Below are 21,917 nucleotides of genomic sequence, written 5' to 3'. Positions count from 1 at the left end.
GTAGCCATGGCCTTAGTGCCAAAAAGATCACACACAAAACAAAAATCCAGTTACACCTAGCCGCATCAAACTTTTGCGACGAAAGAACAAAGCATTGTGTTAGATTTTTTTTAGATTTTGTATATCCTGAAATAATTTTATTATGTTTTAATATTTTTATATTTACGCTTTTTTCTATCTTTTTCTGTAGTTTTTTTACGAAGTTCTTAAATTCAGATTTTTTCATGGTTCTATCGTCAGTGTTGAAGTAAAACTTGGTATTGTATGTCAAAGAGCCTATAATTAGCTGCATTTTGGTATATGCTAAGGCAGGATGGTGCCTTTGCTTTATGCAATAAAAAATTTTTTTCGCGACCTCCCTTTTTCATCACTTTTTCCGGCGGTCCCGAAAGAGTTAAGCTACGCATCCATACCATTTATTTTTAAAAATTTTGAATAAAAAGCCCCTTAACGGCCCGTAAGAAATTACTTAATTAGGCTCCAGTATTTTCTCTGTAACTCAAAAAACACTTATGCCACATAAAAACTAATTACATATATGAAATGAGAAAACAAAACATGCACAGTGATTTTCATTATCATAGACCAATTAATAAAAAAGTTCATTTCAAGACCCACGTCTCCCCTTAAGTACTGTTCAGTTTGTTACCAAGCTTCCTTGTTTAGCGGCGGGCCACTGCCGTTGAGGCTACTCATTCAGTTCAGAAGCTAACGCAGATGTGTTCCCCAGACTCACTCACCTAATGCCCTTTGCGTCGAGTGTCTTCGGTACTCTTGTGTAACACCAAACAAATGGCATTTGCGTGTAATGTCAGTTGCTGTAAATGTCATGAGATTTGGTGTGTGAGACGGGTGTATTACTTGTGGATGTGATGAGAGCACTGCCTTTCCTGTGCTGTGAGACTCTCGGGGCGTGGGCGTGGGTCTTTTCCAAGATGCACCATGATGACGCACATTTTCAGTGCTGAGAAAACGGTCGCTTTGGTCAGGTGGTTTCACTGCAACGGTTCGAATACAACTACTACTAGAAATTACAATGCACGCCTGACCGATCGAGCACTGAGCACCTGACAAGTGCCAAGTGCAGCATTCCCTTGTGACACCCGTAAGCATAGCTGCATGGAGAATCACCATCGGTGCAGCCCGGCATTGCTGCTGCTGCTTACGTGTGGCTAAGCCACAAGTGGAGCCGTGTTCCCACAGGATGCTAGCGCAAGTTGTGCACCAGGAAGCTGTTTCATTGCCTGTTTGCGTCAGGCCCACTTTTCTTGCCTTGCTTGCGGCAAGAGGAGGCCTTCAAGTGGCTAGGAGCGCACTCATCACAGCCTCCACACATTCTGCATTACACTGTGAGAAGGAAACTCCTCGGGCTGACGGGAGGGATTTGAAAGCAGAACCGAGGGATTACGCTGAATCACGTGTGTGTCTCTTCCTCTGCTTTTGTTTCTTCATCTGTTGATGCAAATTACGCCAGCAGGCACACTGGCCCAATTCACGCAGCAGCCTCACCACCGTCAGTGCTTTCCTTTGCGGGCCGTCGCGTGTACCTGTCGCGGGGCATAAGGCCAATTCTTGTGCCACTCTGGCGCGATGCCGTGTCAGTGCCCTGGATTCAAACCCCACACTGACCTGATTGTGGTTTGATGTATTTATTTTCTCTTTAGAAGCGGCAGCGCCATTTTTGTACCATTCGTGGTGTTGCCAATGGCAACTGTGGTCCCTTTTCGTGTTTTGTGAGGCTTTCCCCTTAAAAATTGCTGCTTTACACTGCACTGGGCTCCAGTATGACCTGAGCAGCCGATGTGGAACAGGCAATTACTTTTCCATGCAGAATGCAACTGCACATTCAACTGGTGACCTCTTTTTAGCCTTCCTCTGTGTGCCAGGGGCAGCTGTTTAAAATGTGTACCTTCTGCGGCAGTTTTGCCAATAAGGGCGCGCAGAGGCTGATCTTCTAAAACGTACCGGATGCTCGTTCGAACAGGTGTTGCTCCTCCAGTTGCCAAGTAAACTCTCAGGTCGTAAGAAAAAAAGACAATGTGCAGGATTTGATTTGCTCGATTATTACGTGCATCTGGTTTTCACAACCTAATAAAGGGTGTGTACAGTTTCATTCATTCAACACGGAGCAGCTACTTGTTACAGGCGTGAGACATCTGCGCACACTGTGCAGTTTTGATGCAATACCGTTTTTCTGCGCCAGGCTGCTCCAAAAGCATGATAATTGTGAAAATCGTGCCAAGCTGCTCCAAAACAGCTTGTAAGGCAAGAATTTTAATGCTTCCGTCAGTTTCGGCAGGGAAAAAGGTGAAGTTGACAACATGGGTTTCCAAGCAGCCCAAGTGGTGCTGTTTTTTGCAAGGACAAAGTAATCGGCTATTGGTATCGCTAGGTCAGCTGAACCCTCGTCTTCAGCCTTCCGGCCACCTCTCTTATTGTAGCTCACGTATTGTAGCTCCCTCTTCGGAGGACCTGGACTGTCTTTCTTCAAAGATCACAGCCCTACAAACTGAGCTGTCCTCACTGCAGCAAGAATACAAGCACGCCTGCGCCGCACAAGCCTTAAAGACAGCAGAACTTAAAGCACAGTAGGAGAACCACGCCACTCAGGTTCTCAGTCAAAGGAATTCTACGTGCCAGACGTCCGGCTTTCATTGCGCCTGGACCGCCACAGAGGTTGAACACCTTATAAGCAGGTTGATCTCCAAACATCTCGACATCGCGCTCTCTAAGTACTGGCCACACTTGTCTCAGTCTGCAGTTCCCGCTGTGTCCAAAGCAGCACTCCAAGCGACCCCGGCATTTCAGCATGATCCATCGGTACTATCCAATACAGAACATGGCAGCAAGTGCTAAAGCCCCGTTGCTGCTGCAGTGGAACTGTCGCGGGTTGCGCGCCAATGCCGCAGAGCTCAATGAACATCTGCGGGCTTTGGATCACAAGCCGTTGGTAGTCCTGCTCCAAGAGACGAAAGGAAAAGGCCCGGGCATACAAGGCTACCGTTCTTATGAGGTACCCACCATTCGCTACGCCTCCATTTCTGACCAAGCTACCAGCGTAGTGATCCAACAGACAGCTTTATACGTTCTGAGAGGAACCCCTCACTGCCAGGTGCCTACTGCAGGCATGTGCAACGATGTTCAGGAAGTAGTGGCTGTCCGCGTGTCCTTTGGAGGGAGGACCTTACTTGTGGCATCGACCTATGTGCGTCCTCAATTACCAGGTGCAAATTTTGACTGGATGCGGCAGTTGCGTGCTCTGTACCCCCGGGACGAAGTTGTGATTGGGGGTGATTTCAATGCCCTCAGCACGACTTGGGGATATCGCGTCACCAACATCCGCGGCCGCAACCTCGAGGAATCAGCAGAAGATGCGGACCTCATCCTTGTTGATCTGTCATGCCCCACGCGGCTGGGGCAGTCGCCGAGCCAGCGGGACACCATTCCCGATTTGACCTGGGCCACTCCTTCCACGGTGTCATTATGGAAATGCGACTCTTCATCTTGGGGAAGTGACCATTACCCCATTTGGATCACGCTTTCCGGCACCGCGCGGAAAATTAACAAGAAGGTCCGGTATGTAGACTGGCCCCGTTCCAGGGAGCTTCAATTTTTCGGAACAGAAAGACATCGCAACGCGAACTTAGACTCACTCACAATTCTGCTAAATCGCATTTTGATTGCTGCAAATGGTGCTACAACGGTCGTCGAAGTGGACCAAGACACTCCTGCTCCTGATCGACACCTGATCAATCTATGGAATGTTCGCGACGACTTGCAGGAGCGCTATCGGACCGGTGGTCGCACTTATGTTGACCTTGTGCGCCTCCGCCACCAGACAGCGAACATTAGAAAACACGCGAAGCTCCTTGCCCGCAAGCGTTGGGAAGAGCACTGCGACTCTTTTTCCTCTCACACTGGGTCCCGGAAACTGGAGCACCTTCCGAAGCCTAGCCGGGTGTACAAAGCTGCAGGGTACAGTGGATACGGTGCTACTTCGAACTCTGCAATCCCGTGAGGTCTTCGAAAGAGAGGCGGCATGTATTTTCTTTCCCCAACCCCCGTCTCAACCGCCACCTTATATCTACGCTCTGGAGCCAGTGGACGACGGCGAACAGATTGAGATGCCATTTACATCTGCTGAGCTCAGGGTTGCCCTTGAGCAAATCAATGTGTCTAGCACACCAGGAAAAGACGGTGTGTCTTGGTCTATGCTTCGCAATCTGCCAGTAGCACAGAAAGAGGAGCTTCTTCAGGCACTTAACGACATATGGATCAGTGGCGTCGTCCCTTCAGCCCTCAAGCACGCTGTTGTGGTACCCATTCCCAAGGCAGGCAAATCCTGCAGTCCTTGCAAATTTACGTCCAATCTCGCTTACGTCTACCGCCTGTAAGTTGATTGAGCGGATGGCCACGACTCGACTGAGTCATCACTTGGAAGAAGAAAACAACTACTTCCACCCGGCTCAGACAGGCTTCCGACCAAATTTAAGCACCCACGACAGTCTCTACCTTCTACGAAAGTTGGTGCGAGCAAGCTGGTATAAGCGGCCACACATTCTGGTTGCTATTGATTTGCAAAAGGCTTGCGACACCGTATCACACGCAGCGGTACTCGATGCCCTAGTAGGTGCTTATCCTGGTAAGTGGCTACGCAATTTTGTACGGAGCTTCCTGGCTAACCGCACATACGAGATTCGATCCGGCCGCCACGACACCATTTCCTTCACCAATTGCTGTGGGGTGCCCCAGGGGGCTATCATCTCCCCTATTCTTTTTAATTTGGCTCTCAGGAAGTTGATTCATGGGGTGTCTGCGGTGGAAGGTGTTCATGTCACGGCCTATGCCGATGACATCACAATTTGGACTGAGGCAAGTGACCACCCCACAACCGATGCCGCGATGCGTCAATTACAGAAGGCCCTAGACACGTTCAGTGCCCTCCTAGCTCCCACTGGAATGAAAATATCGCTGGCGAAAACACACTTCCTGGCCATACGGGGCACACCTGCAGAACGCTCCCGGATTCATTTAACCATTGACGGCGTTTCGCTCCAGCCTGCTCCACAGGATTGGGTGCGTGTCCTCGGGGTGCCCGTTCACCAGAACGGTGGCGCTACAGAGTGGATCAAGCAACTTCGGCCGCAGTGGCGTAGCCTCCTGCACCTCATTCGCCGCATCTCCAACACCTTTGGCGGGGCATCGCAGGACGTAGCTCGGCGTTTAGTGCAAAGTGTACTTGTGTCCAAAGCCACATATGGCGCCATGTGCTATTCCCTCACAAAACACCGGACCCACCAGCTAGAAGTCCTTTACCGGGAAGCGCTTCGAGCTATAACTGGGCTTCCACGACACACAAGGATTGAGGAGCTCTATCGGTATGCTGGTCTTTTTTTATTTTATTTTATTTATTTACAGTATACTGCGGTCACGGAGGACCATGCAGGTGGGAACATGGTGATGCATGGGAACATGGTCTTCCCACTCTTGAAAGCATAATCCAATCCAGGGCATAATCCAATCTCACTCACCAGGGCCGCCGCTTACTATGCCATGCCAGTGAGGATTTCGACACGTCTGTGCCAACCATACATAAGCACATTCCACCTTGGGAGGATGAGCTCATTACTGAGCAACGGCCAGCACCCCCACTCCACGTCACCAAGGAACTTACCCATCGCATAGACATGTTCCTTCGGTCACCGCCCCTCCCTTGAACACAGAAGACTCATCAACACTTTCTGTCTTCGTGGCTGCTTTGTGGCGGCGCCATTTACAAATGGCGTCCCTCGCCGCCGTTGCACGTGTACCGGCCGTAGACACAACCCGCACCTTCAAGATGACTATACCACCTACCGCCACAGCGCTGGAGCTTCGCGCCATCGACGAGGGGGTCCAGCTGGCTGTACGCCTACTGGCAGCTGATCCCCAACCGTACCGAAACGTCAGCATATTTACGGACAGCGCAGAGGCTTTACGTTATCTCATTGGACCACCCAGACGGCACTCAGTCGCTCATAACATTAAACGTTCCTGTGCAACGTTGCGACTGCGCACTGGCATTACTGTGACCGTTCGCCTGACACCCGGGCACGCAAGAGCCCTTGGTAGTGAGTGGGCCCATCAGCTGGCGAGCGAGGCTTGTCGAAATTTCCGCCCGCAGCTTGACGGCTCCCTCACTGAGGAGTTCTGCTTTTATCCCGATGGCGAACGCCGCTGCCGCAAACAGCGCCGCCGACAGGAGATCCTTTCAACAGTGCCCATCAACCCGGACCCAGTGCCTCCTGGGCTTAGCCGCGCTGCACATGTCTTCCTGAACCGTGCGCGCTCCAGATACGCTTTAACAGATGACGTCGTGGCCAGGTGGAGGCACGCCTCGAATAGAACAATGAGGAGCGGCAATTCCACGGCAGCAGCTTCCGAAGACCTTTCATCTGCGGTGGCATCACCATCCGACCCTTCGTACGCCTGCTACGCATGTGGGCAGTCACTGAAGCCAACCATCCATCACCTTGTATGGGACTGCATAGGTCTCGTAGGGCCACGTGAGACACATCGGCCTGCCTGGGTAGTCGCTTACGAGGACTGGATCCGTCCGAAGGGCCGCATCAAACAGACTTTATCTGCACTTTGGCGGTTCGTTCCGGACTCCTCCATGTTGGGACACTATTGAGGTCTTCATCTCCCCTCCCTCTCTTCCCCATGTGGCCTTGAGCCATCCCTTTTAATAAATGTTTGTTGTTGTTGTAGCTCACTGGCAGATGCACAAGTGACAGAAAAAGAAAGGCTGTGAAACGAAGCAAACAATAGTGTGGTTGGCTCTCCAGCTGCATTTGCTAAAACGGCTGTGTGGCAACAAAAAGCATGGCCAATGAGCACAGCAGCTGCTGCATGTATACCGTACTTACTCGCGTAATGAACCCTCCCCCCACTTTTCTTCTGGAGAATTTACTTTTTTGTCACTTTGAATAAAGAATGCAGTGAGAATATGTTTTTATCTCACCATGGTTGCTGATGCCGAAGACGATCATAGTAAATTGATATCACGCCACAGAAAGCGCAGAAAGGCTAAAAACACATTCCAGCAAAAAGAAATCTCTACAGTAGCTGTGGGTGCTAATGCCGTGGCACACAATTTAAAAATTGTGCGCTTGCGGAGCGCCACCTGCTGAATGCAAAACAAACCTTCCTGTGCCATAAGGTTGTTGCAGTGTGCGAACAAAGCACAAAATGTACTCCACACTCCTTCCCTGGTTTTTGTTGCTCCGGCTGGTTTTGGCGGCGCACGAACAAAGCGCTCCTCTGCTTTTCCTGTTCCGCGACTTCGCCTTTAGCTCTGTGGTTTCGATGTTCAGCTGCGTTCTGATCTTTCTTCTGCTCCTGGGGCGCGCCGTACGATGGGCCTCGTGAGCTACACAGCCGGTTTTACACTGTAAGCGGTGGAGCATGCGTTGATGCACATGGAAACTAAACGGCTAGGCGGCACTCGAGTGTTGACCCAGTGTGTACGCTACAGGCGAAAAAGGGGTTTTTCGACGGTTAACAGGGATTGCCGTGTGTTTTGTGGGCCCAAAGAAGGGAAGTTTCCCGGTGTCGGAAATCATATTTTGAGTGCCTTGATGGCACGGTTGACGGTGCGCTGTGGGCTGACAACAAATGTAAAGCCACAGTTGATTTCAGTAAGGAGGACAGCTCCATGGCAAGTAGGGGGCCACTAGCATGTTGGGAATAAAAAAGAAATTTGAATGCATAATTACCGACTTGTTTTTGCGAAAATGGTAAGGCATTGGCAGCGCTTCCATTAGCAACTTTATTGTATGAAATTTCTACTTTTAAAAGTCTGTTGCAATTTTTTCCCACATAATGAACGTTCCTCCGAGATCCATGCCTAGAGCCCCTAGCTTTCCGCGATTCTGCAATTCCGCGAAAAATCGCGGAATTAAAGTGTTTTCGCGGAATTAAAAAAAAAAACGTTAAAAGTGTGGTGCTACGTCCCCAAAACGATAATTTCAGTGAAATGGGGCGGAAAAGTGGTATTTTCTATTAGTAATAGCAAAATGGTTTCTAATGATTGTCTGCAACGTTTTTACTGTTGAAAATTTAAATTCGCATCTGTGTATTCCTACCTTATCAAATACTAAAAGTGTCTAGGTGGCGCAGCCTCCACCCGAATCAAGGGGCTTAGCCATAGCCACAGAAAGGGAACATTGCACACGAGTGACAACAAGGCCCGTGAGATTATAAAAACAAATGAAGGGTGCAATGAGTAAAGCAGCTAGCAAGGCGCTAGTATACTTGGAGAACTCTTACACTTGGAAGTTCTTCAAGAGTGTGAGGTGCTTGGATCCCCAGCAAGTTGGGTGTCTCTCAGAGTAGAGATCAGAGTTTGGGGCCGTTCCTGCTGAATGGCAAGTGTACCTGAAATCTGCCCAAGACCTCAAGTCTAGTGACAGGGACTTGGCGCCATTTCTTTCTAAACAAGAAAAGCCAGGTGGAGATTTTGATGTTCTGGCTTTCTGGGCTAGGATGGAACACCTGAGTCCAACACTTTCTTCCATCGCCCTTAAATACCTGTCGGTGCCAATCAACTCTGTTGACGGAGAAAAGTTGTTCAGTCGCTATGGTGACATCGTGCTATTCTCTTGGTGAAGAAAGCACAGAGCATCACCAGATGCTCAGCCACAACTGCTCTCTTCAGTTGTAAATAAAATATATCATGTTAGGAGTTTGAAGTGTCTACGTAATAAATGAACTGTTACATGTACCTTGTGCCATTTCAATGTTGTCACGGAATTTTGCAGATTCCCCTATCTAGAATCGCAGAATTTGAAATGTTCCACCGCAAAAAGTAAGGGGCTCTATGGACCATGCCCAATTTTTTAGAAAAAAAGTGGTTTCATTATGCAGGTAAATACGGTCGGTGCGCTTCGTCGATCTTTTCCCTGGTTTGGGTTACGTGGGCAGTTGGATTCAGGTTTAGTCAGTTTATCTGTTGTGGCTCTGAACAGTTATGCTAATGCAGGTATAATGCGTACGAACATATGCCAGAAAATGGTGGTAAGTTGCACAGCCCGAAAGACGGAGTCCACTGAAAACTACTAGGTGCCAATGACTTCGGCATGGCTCATACTTGAGTGTGAAATGTAGTGCATGCGTCCACAATGAGGGTTTTGGAAGTGAACCTTTAGAGTCATTGCGATGGTATAAACCGTGCAATTATTGCTGTGTTCGAGAGCTCATGATCCTCGGGAATTGAACAATCGACATGCTAAAAGCTGCGGCGCGTGCTGCATCGCGCAACGTGTTCAGGCATGCACTTATGATGGCAGAACTGGTTCTGTGAGGAATAATAATTGATGTACGTGAAGTGAAATGTAGTGCTGAAAGCGAGGGGGCTAAACAGCAACGATGATCCAATTATGGTCGGGGTGAATGTGTGCCTTGTGGATTGAAATGGTGCAACCGCCGTCACTTTGTGCAACTCTTATTGTGACACTCGTGCGTACAATGAAGTCAGGGATTGCAATAATAATTTCAGCATTCAAATTCCAATGGTAAGAAAAAAACACCTTACAATTGGGGTATTCTTTAATTTCAAATTGTTTACCGCATTTTACATTGTCTAAGCATACAGCCTCAATACGATTTAAGAAGCTTGCAAGAAGGTAGTGCAGTTAAAATAGTGCAAGGAGGTATCATTCCTTGGGAAACTCTGGTAAAGGCAGAGCTCATCGATGTAGGCAGTAGCAAAACTTCGCCTCAAAAAACGGCCCGCACCTGGACACCCCCTACAATGGATCATGCATACAGTGGTGCCACCGTGGGCACTGCAGGCACGATCCAGAAAACACACTAATTATTCAAACAATTGAACAGTAAACTCTATTTTAGAGGTGCCTAATTCTTTATTTTTGTGCTTTCATAAGTTATTCGGTGCTTTCTTAACTCTGGTTTTTATGTTGCGATTGTTTCTGCGTCTGCGCAACTGTTTCGAACAATTGGCGCTTGTGCGGGCACCGCACAAAATAGGTCCGACTTGAAGTCGCACATTTGCTGTTGTCGCTTGGCCTACAGCACCCTGTATTCCAAAACTAATCCAGTAGCTGATCAAGTGGCTCTAAATAATTCTATTAAGCTTGCGTAAAGCTGTTGGAGCAAATTTTAAACTCTTTTTAGCTGCTGGAAGACCGCAGATCAGACAAAAATGCACAAGTGACGACACATTTCGCTGACCACACTGTTATGGTGGCTAGTTCTCTGAATGCTAAATAAATTGGCGCAAGGTTGAAAGCATTCGGCTCTTTTGGTAGAACAAGTTTACATAAGCACTGAAATACCATTTTTTGCCCAGGTCTTGGAGTGGCTAAGCATGGTGCATAGTTTATTTTGTTACAAACAGATGGCGCCACTGCACGGAAAAATTCAAAAGAGTGGACCAATTGGGGGATCGTTTTTTGGCGCATGGGGCCTATGGGGAGTTTCTCAACTCCTATGTCAACTAACTCTGGGTGAAAGCACCTAAACGTTGTTTCGGTTTTATGTGTATTCCAAACTGATTCAGAAGGGTACTTCTGCTCCAAGGTTGCTACAGATTTGATTTAAATTCCTAAGACGATGTATTAAATGTTGTAAACTGCTCCAAATTAGGGTAGTTCTGCTCCAAAATCAAAATTTTGCTGCTCGAAAAACTGCTCCCAGATCTGTTTGGCCTGTCTTACCCACCTTATTAGATGCAGCAATTTGGGCTAATTGGTGATGCGACGTCGGCATGGTAAAAAGCGCACTAGATGGGGACAGAAGGAAAGACAGTAAAACAGGACGAGCGCTTGTCCCGTGTCACTGTCTTTTCTTCTGTCCCCGTCTAGTGCGCTTTTTATCATGTCGACATCTTATTAGGGCTGTGCGTAGAAGGCATCACCTGATGGCTGCATATGTTCCCCAGTCGGAAGTCAGAGCTTTGGATTAGCAAGCATGATCGCAGGCCTGCCTGCGCAATACAACTTTGCTGCGATTGCCAGTGGTTGCACACTGATGCAGCGATTGGTGCTTTTGTGAATAAATGCAGCGTTGGTAGTAGTGTCGCTCCTCCAAAAACTGAGTGTTTATGTTGTCTTTTAAGCCTGAACATCGAACAGCTTCTGCTCCGACATGGACAGAATGGGGATGTTAATGGGGATGTTACTCTCATTGCACTGCTTGGTGTGGGCACAGTTCAGCAATACCATGCTTAGTGGCACCTCAGCAGCAGTTTGTTTTCAAAGACTGCCACAAAATTAAATCTAAAAATTGGAGCAAATTGTAATATGCCTGTTTTGTGAAAAAAAAGGGTGCCAAAGCATTATGGATCATCATTACTGCTGCACCGATGAGACCATCTTCATTGGTGACCGTATTCGCGTGCTTCATCTTTCCCTCGTCGCCATATTGTAAATAAAACACCACCATATCGCCGGGACATCGCAGCCCTTGGTTTCTCCTCTTATTTTACTATTTGGGGCCAAAACCCGGGGGGAAGGCCCTTCTGCGATTTGGAGTCTCCCGAACTTCAGCCTTTTGAAGGCTGATACCGATGACATACCGCGGTCATGTGCAGAACCTGTGGTGCTACCCAAACCTGACCGACACGATGGGCAGGCGAGATGACGACCTCTCACCTGCGACAATTTTCCTCAATGGGCCCAGGTAGTGATTTTCTAAATGGTGATTGGAATGCCTGAGCTCATCGCGCAATGGAAGGCTCAGCACCTTTGATGCACGAACAGAGTCTTTCTCAATATGCGATGCAAACCAAGTATTTATTTTCAAAAGTTTGTTATATTACTTTGCGAGGCTACCTTGTAGGAACTTCACAGCTCAGCTGTCACACTACAAGAACTGGTTCACTGCTGGTCGTCGTGTGTGCCTAAGAACAATGGGATCGTGTCAAATGCATCCAAAACATCCTGTGGGTTCGCCTTCCCTGCACGTTTCTCTCCTTGGCCCTCGGCACCGAGTATGCCCGAGCGTGCAAGCCAAGTCCACCTCCTTCTGTTGGCAAACTTTGACAGTGGCACCTTGTTGTTCCAGTGCTGTTCACAAACTAAGCAAGCACCTCTTTGTTGACGCCCAGCCAAGGCCGTGCCGTGAGTCACCATGTGTCACCCCTGGAGTTGTTGCTTTGAGGCTTCCTCCGTGGCTGCCTACTGCAGCTTGAAAATAATGCATTTGAGCACTTTTTGGACACTTTGGCCTGCGATGGGTAGGTGAAATACCGACCGGGCTTGCGGCGAGTTTTGTAAATGAGGGCTCCCTTTCCAAAAACATTTCATTGCTGTGAGATATGAAGTACATGGACTTCTATGGACGTTTGCCAAGGATCCGGAAATATTTCATTGCTACAGGAATTTCGTACTCGTAATATTTCGTTATCGTGGGGTTGTCTGTACAACAAGTACTTCCAAACTCAGGGGTGAGACAGCTGCGCATATTGCGCAGATTTGATACTAATTTGCTTTCCTGCGCCAGGCTGTTCCAAAAGCTTGAAAATTGCAAAACTTGCGCCAAACTGCTTCAAAGCAGTCTGAGAGCCAGGATTTTAACGCTCCCGTCAATTTCAGTGTGGGAAAATGCGTACTGACGGCATAATTTTATAGCACCCCCAAGGTGACGGTGTTTGTAACGTTCCAATTGATTCGTAAAAAAAAAACGGCATAAAAGTGTCTCCGAGATAGTTTTTTCGGAAGACGCAATGTCGGGTTGAACATGTTATAGTCTGTGCGTTTTTACAGTTTTCCCATCGAAAACCATTGCAAAGACCTGTAGAAAAAATACTTATGTGTACTGAGGTGTCAAAATACTTCTGTAAGTTGATGAAAAAATGGCCTTTTTGGAGCGCCCTACCTCCGGAACGCCATTACTGGACGCCGCCATCTTTGTGTGGTGAAGATGTAAAAACGTGGCCGCCAGGCAAAGCAGTTGCTTGTGGTTCAGGCAGAGTGTTATTCGCTGATTTCTACCTTGGTTTTAGTTATGGGGGTAGCAGGGTTTACATTTAGTCGTTTAATCTGTTGTGGGTACGTTGCGGGACTCGAAATACGGGAGTTCATCAAAAACAACGTGGTGCCCGCGAATTCGCCGTGTTTTGGCTTTGAGTGTGAGGCCTGCGCATGCTTGAAGTGAAATTTCGGACTCATTGCGGTGTTATAAAATGCTGAGTTATTGCTGCCTTTCACAGAGCGGCGGTAATGGGAGAATCGACGCTGCAGAAGCAGCGCCGCAGGCTACATCGCCGCAAAATGTTCAAGCAGTGTCCGAAAATGGGACGGGCTATTATTTCATGCTAGTAATAATGGTTCATTTATCTGAAATGAAATATAATGCCAAGAGGGAGGTGGGTAAACATACCAACGTTACTGAAATTATGATCGTAGTGAACGTGCACCTTGGGGATTGAAACGGGAGCGCTGGTGGGGTGCAACAACTGTAACCTCACTTCGCGCAACTTTTGCCGTGGCGCTACCCTTGTGCGTAAAGCTGAGTCTGGGATTACGAAAATAACAATTTCGGCATTCAAACGATCATGAAAATGCCTTACGATTGCTTAGTTTTTCAATTCGATATTTTCAACGGCGCTCCACTATCTATGCATAGAACCTCAGAAGTTAAAAATGGTTTGTAAAAAGGTATAGTGCAGTTCGTACCTTGTGATACTCTGGTGGAGAAAAAACTTTATTGAGAGGCTGTTTCAGTGTTATGTGCGTTCAAAACCGATTAAAAAGTGCCCTTTTCACCCGTGAGTTGCCAAAAATTTGATTTTTTAAAAAGGCTCCTAAGGTGACATAATAACTGTCGTTCTTCTGCTCCGAATCAAGGTTCTTCTGCTCCAAAATCGAGTTTTCACTGCTCCAAAACTGCTCCCAAATCTGATTCAGCTGTATCACCCCTGCAAGCTGGAGCGTGGAGCTTATGCGTACATTCCACCAAGTCAATTTCCACTCCTGCAGGACAGCATGTCGTCAGTTGCCAACATGCCAGATTTTCACTGATGCCACATCAGCTTAATTAAGTTGTACAGTCAAATCTCGGTACAACGAACACCACATTAACAAACTTTTCAGATTAACGAGCATTTGAGAAATCCCACGCCCACTGCTTATAGTTTTAATGTAAAATTATTTCACTACTACGTACTTCAGAATAGCGAACTTTTCAAAATAACGATCGTTTTATTTAACTCCGTGCCGTGTTAACAACGCCTCAGTACTGCGAACTCATATTTTTAAGGCCGACGACTCTTAGATTTCCGTTAAACAATCTCGGCAACCGGAGCTGTATGCTAGCAGATGACACGGCAAAGCGCAGCGCAGAAGAGGACGTCTTGCAACTTTTTCCGCGGAATGCGCGAGCCGATGCGAGAGACAGAGAGAAAAAATAAGGTGAGAGAAGGGGAAAACAAAAAATTACACCATCTTCTCGTGGGGAACCATGAGGAGGATGCGAAGCATCATGGGGGTTCCGTGTAGGTTCCATTGTGTTGCCGTTATGTTGTTTCATTTATCGGACCACGAATGGGAACGTAGTGTGAACTCCCATGTAGAGACAGAGAAATGTAGAGAAATGTAAAGACAGCGAAGAGACTAGTGATTTTGCCCAAATATCTTCCAATCAAATATTTAGTATTTTTCCTTCAAAAGCATTGGCCACAAAGTGGCATGTAAGACAATATGAGTGGGGCTACAACAAAATAACATAATGAGCGAATTGTAATTCCACTTGAACGTTCCCATTAGAACCAGTGCATCTAAAACCTCATTTTAACGAGATAAAATATGTTCGTTACGAGATATAATAAACAAATTTTGTTAGGAAATACAACATTGAGCCACCCGCCGCGGTGGTTCAGTGGCTAAGGCGTTGTGCTGCTGAGCACGAGGTCGCGGGTTCGATTCTTGGCCGCGGCGGCCGCTTTTCTGATGGACGCGAAAAGCAAAAGCACCCGTGTGTACGAGATTTTGGCGCACGTTAAAGATCCCCAGGTGGTCAAAATTAATCCGGAGTCCTCCACTATGGCGCGCCTCATTGCCTGCGTTGCGTCGGTGCGTTAAATCCTACAATCAATAATCAATTAAAATATTGAGCCAATTTCATGACAGTGTGCAACGCGACAGCCGTATTCAGCAGTTCATAACTCCCGCCGTGCATTCTCCTGCAACGCGTGCTAAGCTGGATGACGCGCCTTGGATCCACTGCACCCACAAAGGCACTATCACCTGCCTCTCGCTGCACACGGCACACATGGCCGTTGTGCACTTGCCCAGTGATTTTCCATGTGAGGAATTTTTCTGTTTTCCGTGGATTTTCGGCACTAATTTTGGCTGAAAGGGAAGTACGTCATCCCTAATAGGTGCAGGGAATTTTAGGAGTCCTGGAGTAAAAAGGAAAAAATAATGTAAGCAAACCGGACCTTGCATCATTTATTATTTCGTTTTCTTTTAAAAAGTTCCCTGAACTCTTTGTCGGATTTATGTTCAGATATCTGCAGTGGTGCTCGTGCAAGCCTGAAACATGCAAGACCATTTCCAATCCAGTTCATAAAATGGGAGGGAGCATAGAGGAAAGAATACACAATAAGAAAGAGCTAGTGAAGTGCAAAGCGATGGCAGGTAAAGGCTATTCTTATAGGGTGCGCCTCTGTCCACGTGCTGTCAACAAGAAATGCTGCCAGCACTGAGCTAAAATTATCTCAATTACCCAACAATGTCGTGTTCTTTCTCATACGGGCAGTTTCAGCTTAGAGCTTTGGCATGCAAATTAAGCATGCTGTTTGGCACAAAACGTGAAATGCATAGTGAAATGCTGCTGGGCAGAAGATGTAGAGGAATGAGTTCAGGATGAAACTGATTCTGTGAACGGCGTCTGTGTCCAGAAGGCAACCTAGAGTAGACAGATGATGCTGGCTGATGCCCAAAACCAAACAGGAATCCACGTAAAGATCAATCACTTGCAAACATAGAATGCTGGAAAATTTGCAGGGAATTCTTGAAAAACCTGTGGGAAAAAGTGCTAAAAATAGGGGATTCCTGAAACTAGAAATGGGAATCTTTCTGCCCAGTACGGAACATAACTGCCCTTGCCTGCAGCTGTTGTCATTTGCCACCGTGCACTTCGGGAGCCGCGTTAAGTTTAAGTTGGGTGGTGGTAAAAAAGATCTTTATTGAGGAACCAAAGGAGGGGGAAAGGGGTGTGGCCAGCCTCCTGTTTCCAGGAGGCCACAAGCCTGCACTGAATTCAGGGCGTGTTGCACCAGGGTAATTTGATGCTCTGGCACCGAGCTGGTCAGCCCAGACTTCCACCGCTCAAAGGAAGGGGAGTGGATTGGGCGGGGGGGACATGGATACACAAGGTGGGAAGTTGTGAGAGGGGCGTCGCATTGTGGGCAGTTGTGGGCAAAAATGGATGGAGATACCGTATTTACACGATTGTAGGTCGACCCCTTTTTTCAAATATGACAATCCAATGTTGGGGGGTCGACTTAGAATCGAAGTCGAACCGTCTACCGCTAGTAGCGGCAAGAGAAACGAGAAATCGGGGGTGCTACGAGGTGGGAACAGCTTTGCACCCTCGTTTCCATGGTTATGGTCTAAACTATGTACCGCATGGGGCATCTCCTGCTCGTGAAAATGCGCCGCACTGACGCTGCGGCGAATACCACCCGCATGCTGCGCGCTACGATCGGCGGCGGCAACATGGCGGCACCATTCGCGAAGAAGTGCGCGTAGCTCCAGCGACCGCTTCTAACCGCTCTCTAAGATATCACTGAAGGCACAAACGAAGACGTTTGTGCAGGAAAGGAGCTGATAATGTGGTCGAAAGGCATTAACCGCACCGCTAGGGAAAGCGCCAATCAAATATCCGTCACCGCGGTAAGCCTAAACATCTCCGGCGGCGCCAGCCGGCTGTCCATAGCGCTATAGGGACCATAGCGCTATCAAACTTCCACTAGAGTGAACTAAAATATTGGCTTCCACATGAAGAGCGCGCGTCGTCAGGCTCCTCCCGCTGCCGCGCTCGGCGCGCGTTTTACCGAGGTAGAACTGGTAGAATTTAAAAGCAGTAGAAGGTGCCGCGCGCGCGGAATCGTCGCCGCGGGCGTGAAAAAGTCGCCCGCGCAACGCCGACGCGCACGAATCGCGTGCAAAAACGCGTCAAGAAGTGCTTTATTCAACTCTAATAAACAAAATGAGTATTAGCGAATCCCTTGATTCAATGCGCGGCGCTAACGTAGCCCATATCATATCACATTGTTCAGTACACTTCCGAACGCGTTGGTGAGAGGTAAATCGCGCGCGGCCGCTTCCGTCAGCCGCCATGTTGTTTGTTTTGGTATCGCGCGGCAGTGGCCGCTGCCGGTTGCTTCGATGGTTGGCATCTCGCAGCGAATGTGTTCTTCCCGCTCAACCCACAGCCAATGGTTATTCCGGGTGCTTATACAAAAGCTTTTCTTTCTTAACATCTACCACGCATACCGCGAGCGCACGGCTCTTGCGGGAGCATCGATCATTGATGGTAGAGCCGCGGTGTGCGTTGACGGAAGAGCTTCTTTCTCTTTGTGCGTGGCCTCCGCAAACTGCTGCTGGCGGCGCCTGCGCGATTTGATGCCGACGGTGCTGCCGGTGGCGCGCCGCCGGCAGCAAATTGCGGAGGCCATGCTTTGTGATACAATTTTCTAGGCGGCGCCTTTTTCGAAAGATGCAATTTTTGGGGGTCGACCTACATTCGAGTCGACTTACAATCGTGTGAATACGGTATTCGGGAGAGGATAGCATGGTTGTAGAAGGTTTGTGAAAGGTTTGCTGATATATGTGAGCTGGGTGGTTGGAGAGTCTGTGGTGTGGCGGAGGGTATGATCTTCTGTTGTGTGTGTAGTGCGCGAGGAGGGAGCTGCAGGTGGATTCCAGGGGAGTGAGGGCCTAATGGTCAGAGAGTAGGCGCCCGGTGGTGTCGGTCCTTGCAGATGGGAGTGCCCAGTCCCTGCAAGGACAGCATGGCATGGGGTCCAGACGACCGAAACTTCTACGTCCTCGGGCAGGCGTCGCAGCATGGGGAGGGCCTGCGGTGATTGCTAGGCCAGCTTGATACAGACAGACAGGCTTGTTTGGGGTCCCTAGTGATGCTTAACCCTTTCAGAGAGCGCTCGCTATTTCCCCCAACAAAATTGTTTTTGTTGTTTATATGCTCCTTATCTCACCAAATGAGATAAATTGGCAGGTTACTGAACATGTTTTTTTTTAGTTAGTTTTCTTTATTTTTTTGCAGTCATGTACATAGCATCACAGAGGCTGGGAGCATCAAGTAATGCTGCATATTTCCACATACGTATTTATTTATGTGATATGCATTGTTTCTACAGGGTGTCCCAGCTATCATGCACCAAGATTTAAAAAAAGAGAAATGGCGTAACTCGAAGAAAACCTAGTGCATAATGTTTGCAGTACTGTGAAGAAGCGGAGAGTAACTTTTTTGTTAATGAGACTTAATTAATTAATTGTAATTAATTGTCTAACTCGAGAAATACTGTCCTAATCACTAAAGTGTCAATGGGGCACTTGTAGGTAACCACGAGGGGCATCTAACTGCGCTATTTTCAGCGACGAACTAATTGCGTACTCATTTATTCTGACTGATAAAGGAAACCCGCGAAATATGAAAAATACCACGTGACGACGCTTACGCGCGCATTGTAAAGCAGCGTCCCCAAACAAAGCTGATTGAAAGCAACTGCTTCGCGTGTTACCCGCCCGAAGAGAGAGCGCATCACCTTGATAATAGCATGCATGGAAGGAGGAGCAGCAGCAAGATTCGCGGGACGCGTGTGCAGATAAGGAACAAACTCGGTTGCGATTTCTTCTTTGTTTCTTTTGTCTATTTCATTCTGGCTAACTCAGAGGCAGCCTATTTGAGGGCGTTGCTTTACGGTGCGCGTGGAGGCGCCGTCACGTGGTATTTTTCATATTTCGCGGGTTTCCTTTATCAGTCAGAATAAATGAGTACGCAATTAGTTCATAGCTGAAAATACCGCAGTTAGATGCCCCTCGTGGTTACCTACAAGTGCCTCATTGACACTTTAGTGATTAGGACAGTATTTCTCGAGTTAGATAATTAATTACAATTAGTTAATTAAGTCTCATTAACGAAAAAATTACTCTCCGCTTCTTCACAGTACTGCAAACATTATGCACTAGGTTTTCTTCGAGTTACGCCTTTACTCTTTTTTTAAATCTTGGTGCATGATAGCTGGGACACCCTGTATATTTGCGGGGACTTGCGGCCCTGGACGGCCGCAAGTCTTGAGGAAACGAGGAGAAAGGGTTGAAAAAACTCACCCGCATCGCGTGCGTCCCCATTTTGTTTTTTACTGTCATATTAATCGTACTAGCCTCCAGATCGCACTAAAATCTTCATTGTTAGAAGGGTATAAACCTATGCAGAACTACCGAAAACTTTGAGTTTTAATATTTGTTTTTGTAAAAAACGCAGGATTGAAATGTGCACAGTTGTGTACATAGTGTTTGAAAGGGTTAAGTATGGTTGATGCTGGTGTGTGCTAGTGGCATGGGCGATGGCAAGCGCTTTGTTGGCTAAGGGGAAGGGCAGATTTCAATAGGTGACGGCTGTGATGAGATGTCCATTTGAGTTACAGTAACTAGCGTCGGGAGTTTGCTTGTGGTCAGAAGTTTGAGCAATGTCCAAATAACGGATTTTGTTGGGGGAGGGGCAGTCTTATTTTTTATCAAGCTACGTGCATGATCCAAGCTGCATGAATGTGCCAGGTGGGAAGCGAAAGTGAAAGAATGCAAGACCAAAAGGTGGCTGTGATAACAGCCGTAGCATCCTGCATGAAGCTATCTGAGCCATTGTTCGCGCATCGGAAAGGTGCATCAACGTCCAATTATGGACTTTTTTGCAGCAAAGTCTGCTTGAAATACGAGTTGTATATTTTGAACTTCAATAAAGTATGTGTGTGGCTTTTCTTTTTTATCTCTGGATGCGCATATTTTGTTGTTACCACCATGCGGTGTCGTCCACTATTTGTTTTAAGTACAGTGCACAGTATTTGCAGTAAGTGGCTGTTTAGGCTATAACGAAATATTGGTTATAATGAACTAATCGCAGCGCATCTTCAATTTCGTTATAATGACTGAATGCATGCAATTCCTGTCGTAGCTGCTGCTGTCATAACTGCCAACGTCTGCTGTACGATGTCATTTCCGCTTGCTGGTTCAAGTTTCTGAGTGTACATTAATACCTAGTGACTGCGGTTGCTCTCAGGTCGCTCATTACCATGAGTAAATAACTTGTAAAAATATTTGAGGATCCCTAACAAGAACTCAAGCAAGAGTGTCGGGAACTGAGAGAAAGTTTTGAAAGAGACCTGAGACCCATCAGGGAAACTAAGAACCTTTTTGTTGCACAAAAAGCCCCTGAGCTTTTGGTTAACAGCAAGAGTGTTTATTACGCCTGCAATACGCCTTTCAGATTTTGTCAGCAACATTGTATATCATCCTAAAAACAGTTTTATGGAGTTCTGCTTGCGATATGTGTAATGAATTTTTGCGGTTATGTTGAGTGTTTTTGTTGTATATGGTTATTTCAGTTATGTTTTGCCTATGACGAGTGTCGCACCGCCGACACTGATGCCATTGTATATGGGGCTGGATTCACAGCTTATAGCTCCAGCCCCACCTCTCAAAGGAAAATAAAGAATTTAATTGAAATTGAATTGAAATTCTTGAGTGGTCTAATTATTCAGGATGTCCCGGCTTGTTCAAGTATGAATTATTTCTAGGAATACAAGCATCAATGTTAAATAGGATTACAGAGTTTAAAAAGCGATGGAAGAAAAGAAATGAAACTTTTTCTCCCATTGGACTGATTGAATTTAGCTCTTGTTGCAAACTGCGACACGTGAGAATCGTGATGTGTGTGTGCACTACATTCTGAAGAGACACAGTTTTAGTTCTTTTCTCTTCTTCCATCATGCTTTAAACCCTGTATTTCAATATATAAGCGGTGACATTCTCAATAATAACACCACCCAAGAATATCACATATGCATTTACTGTCTTGCATGCCATTTTGGGCCAAGATTTTTGAAGGGTAACAAACATTCAACAATCACTTTGAACATAAAACGTACCATTTGCGCAACCCAGCGAAAGTCCATGCAGTTTTTTTTTCCAGAGGAAACAAAAGCAGCAGTGCATGTCAGATACCTGAGAGGAGCCATAACGTGCCTTCCTTGCAAGAAGTGCACCACCTTTGGTGTTGGTTGGGAAACATTGTTGGTATTGACAGAGCAGTCACGGTCCTTTCTGTCAGGTTGGCAGGGCAAGTGTCGGCACTAGTAAAGCCAACTCAGGACGTCTGCTCTTTCTTGCCCACAGGGTGGCACCGGCTACTCGAGCACCAACATCAGCCTGGATGCCAAGGTCAAGAAGCCCGTCATGACGGTGTGACCTCCACTGGAGTCTCCTCTTGCTCCTCGGGGCTGCGAGAGCATCGTCTGCATCGCATGCCCATGCTTGCTGTCTCCACTTATGGCGTACCCACGGCTAGTGGTGCCCGCTGCAAGAACAGAGATGTCTTTTGTGGTGTATTGGCAATAAAACATGACCCCCCCCCCTCTACCCGGTGCTGTCTGCATTGCCCTTTGGCAGGCGCCTTTATTGGGGAGGTATGCGAGGCAGGCTGGCTGACGGTCACACCATCCCACGGTAAGTGCTGCAGGAGTGGTGTCTGTTCACAGAGTGCTGTGGCTGGATCTCTCTCTGCTGCTCCCCTGACAAAAGCCACCATAAGTTGGCCATTGTGTGCTGAACCCACCTGGCAATGCTGGTCAAGAAACAGCCAAGGCAGCGGGCCTGGAAGGGGCCATACCT

At 47.4% G+C, this 21,917-nt stretch overlaps 1 protein-coding gene across 2 annotated transcripts in view; it reads left to right on the top strand.

The window, feature by feature from the left end:
* Positions 1 to 21,611, top strand: part of LOC144176026 (nitric oxide synthase-interacting protein) — a 55,928-nt gene extending 34,317 nt beyond the window's left edge. Inside the window, exon 9 of one of the 2 annotated variants that reach the window (XM_077705131.1) lies at positions 21,423 to 21,611. In XM_077705131.1, coding sequence (XP_077561257.1) covers positions 21,423 to 21,494 — 72 coding nt within the window. In that variant the 3' untranslated portion in view covers positions 21,495 to 21,611. The remainder of the gene's footprint in view (positions 1 to 21,422) is intronic. The other variant, XM_077705130.1, reaches the window with a different exon arrangement.
* The last annotated feature ends 306 nt before the right edge of the window (positions 21,612 to 21,917 follow it).

This window comes from Haemaphysalis longicornis, unplaced genomic scaffold (assembly GCF_048455015.1).
Source record: "Haemaphysalis longicornis isolate Haplotype H1 unplaced genomic scaffold, Haemaphysalis longicornis Haplotype H1 scaffold_3, whole genome shotgun sequence".
Lineage (NCBI taxonomy): Eukaryota > Metazoa > Arthropoda > Arachnida > Ixodida > Ixodidae > Haemaphysalis > Haemaphysalis longicornis.
Note: the sequence above shows the minus strand (reverse complement) of the source record. Positions and strands in the feature narration are given on the sequence as shown.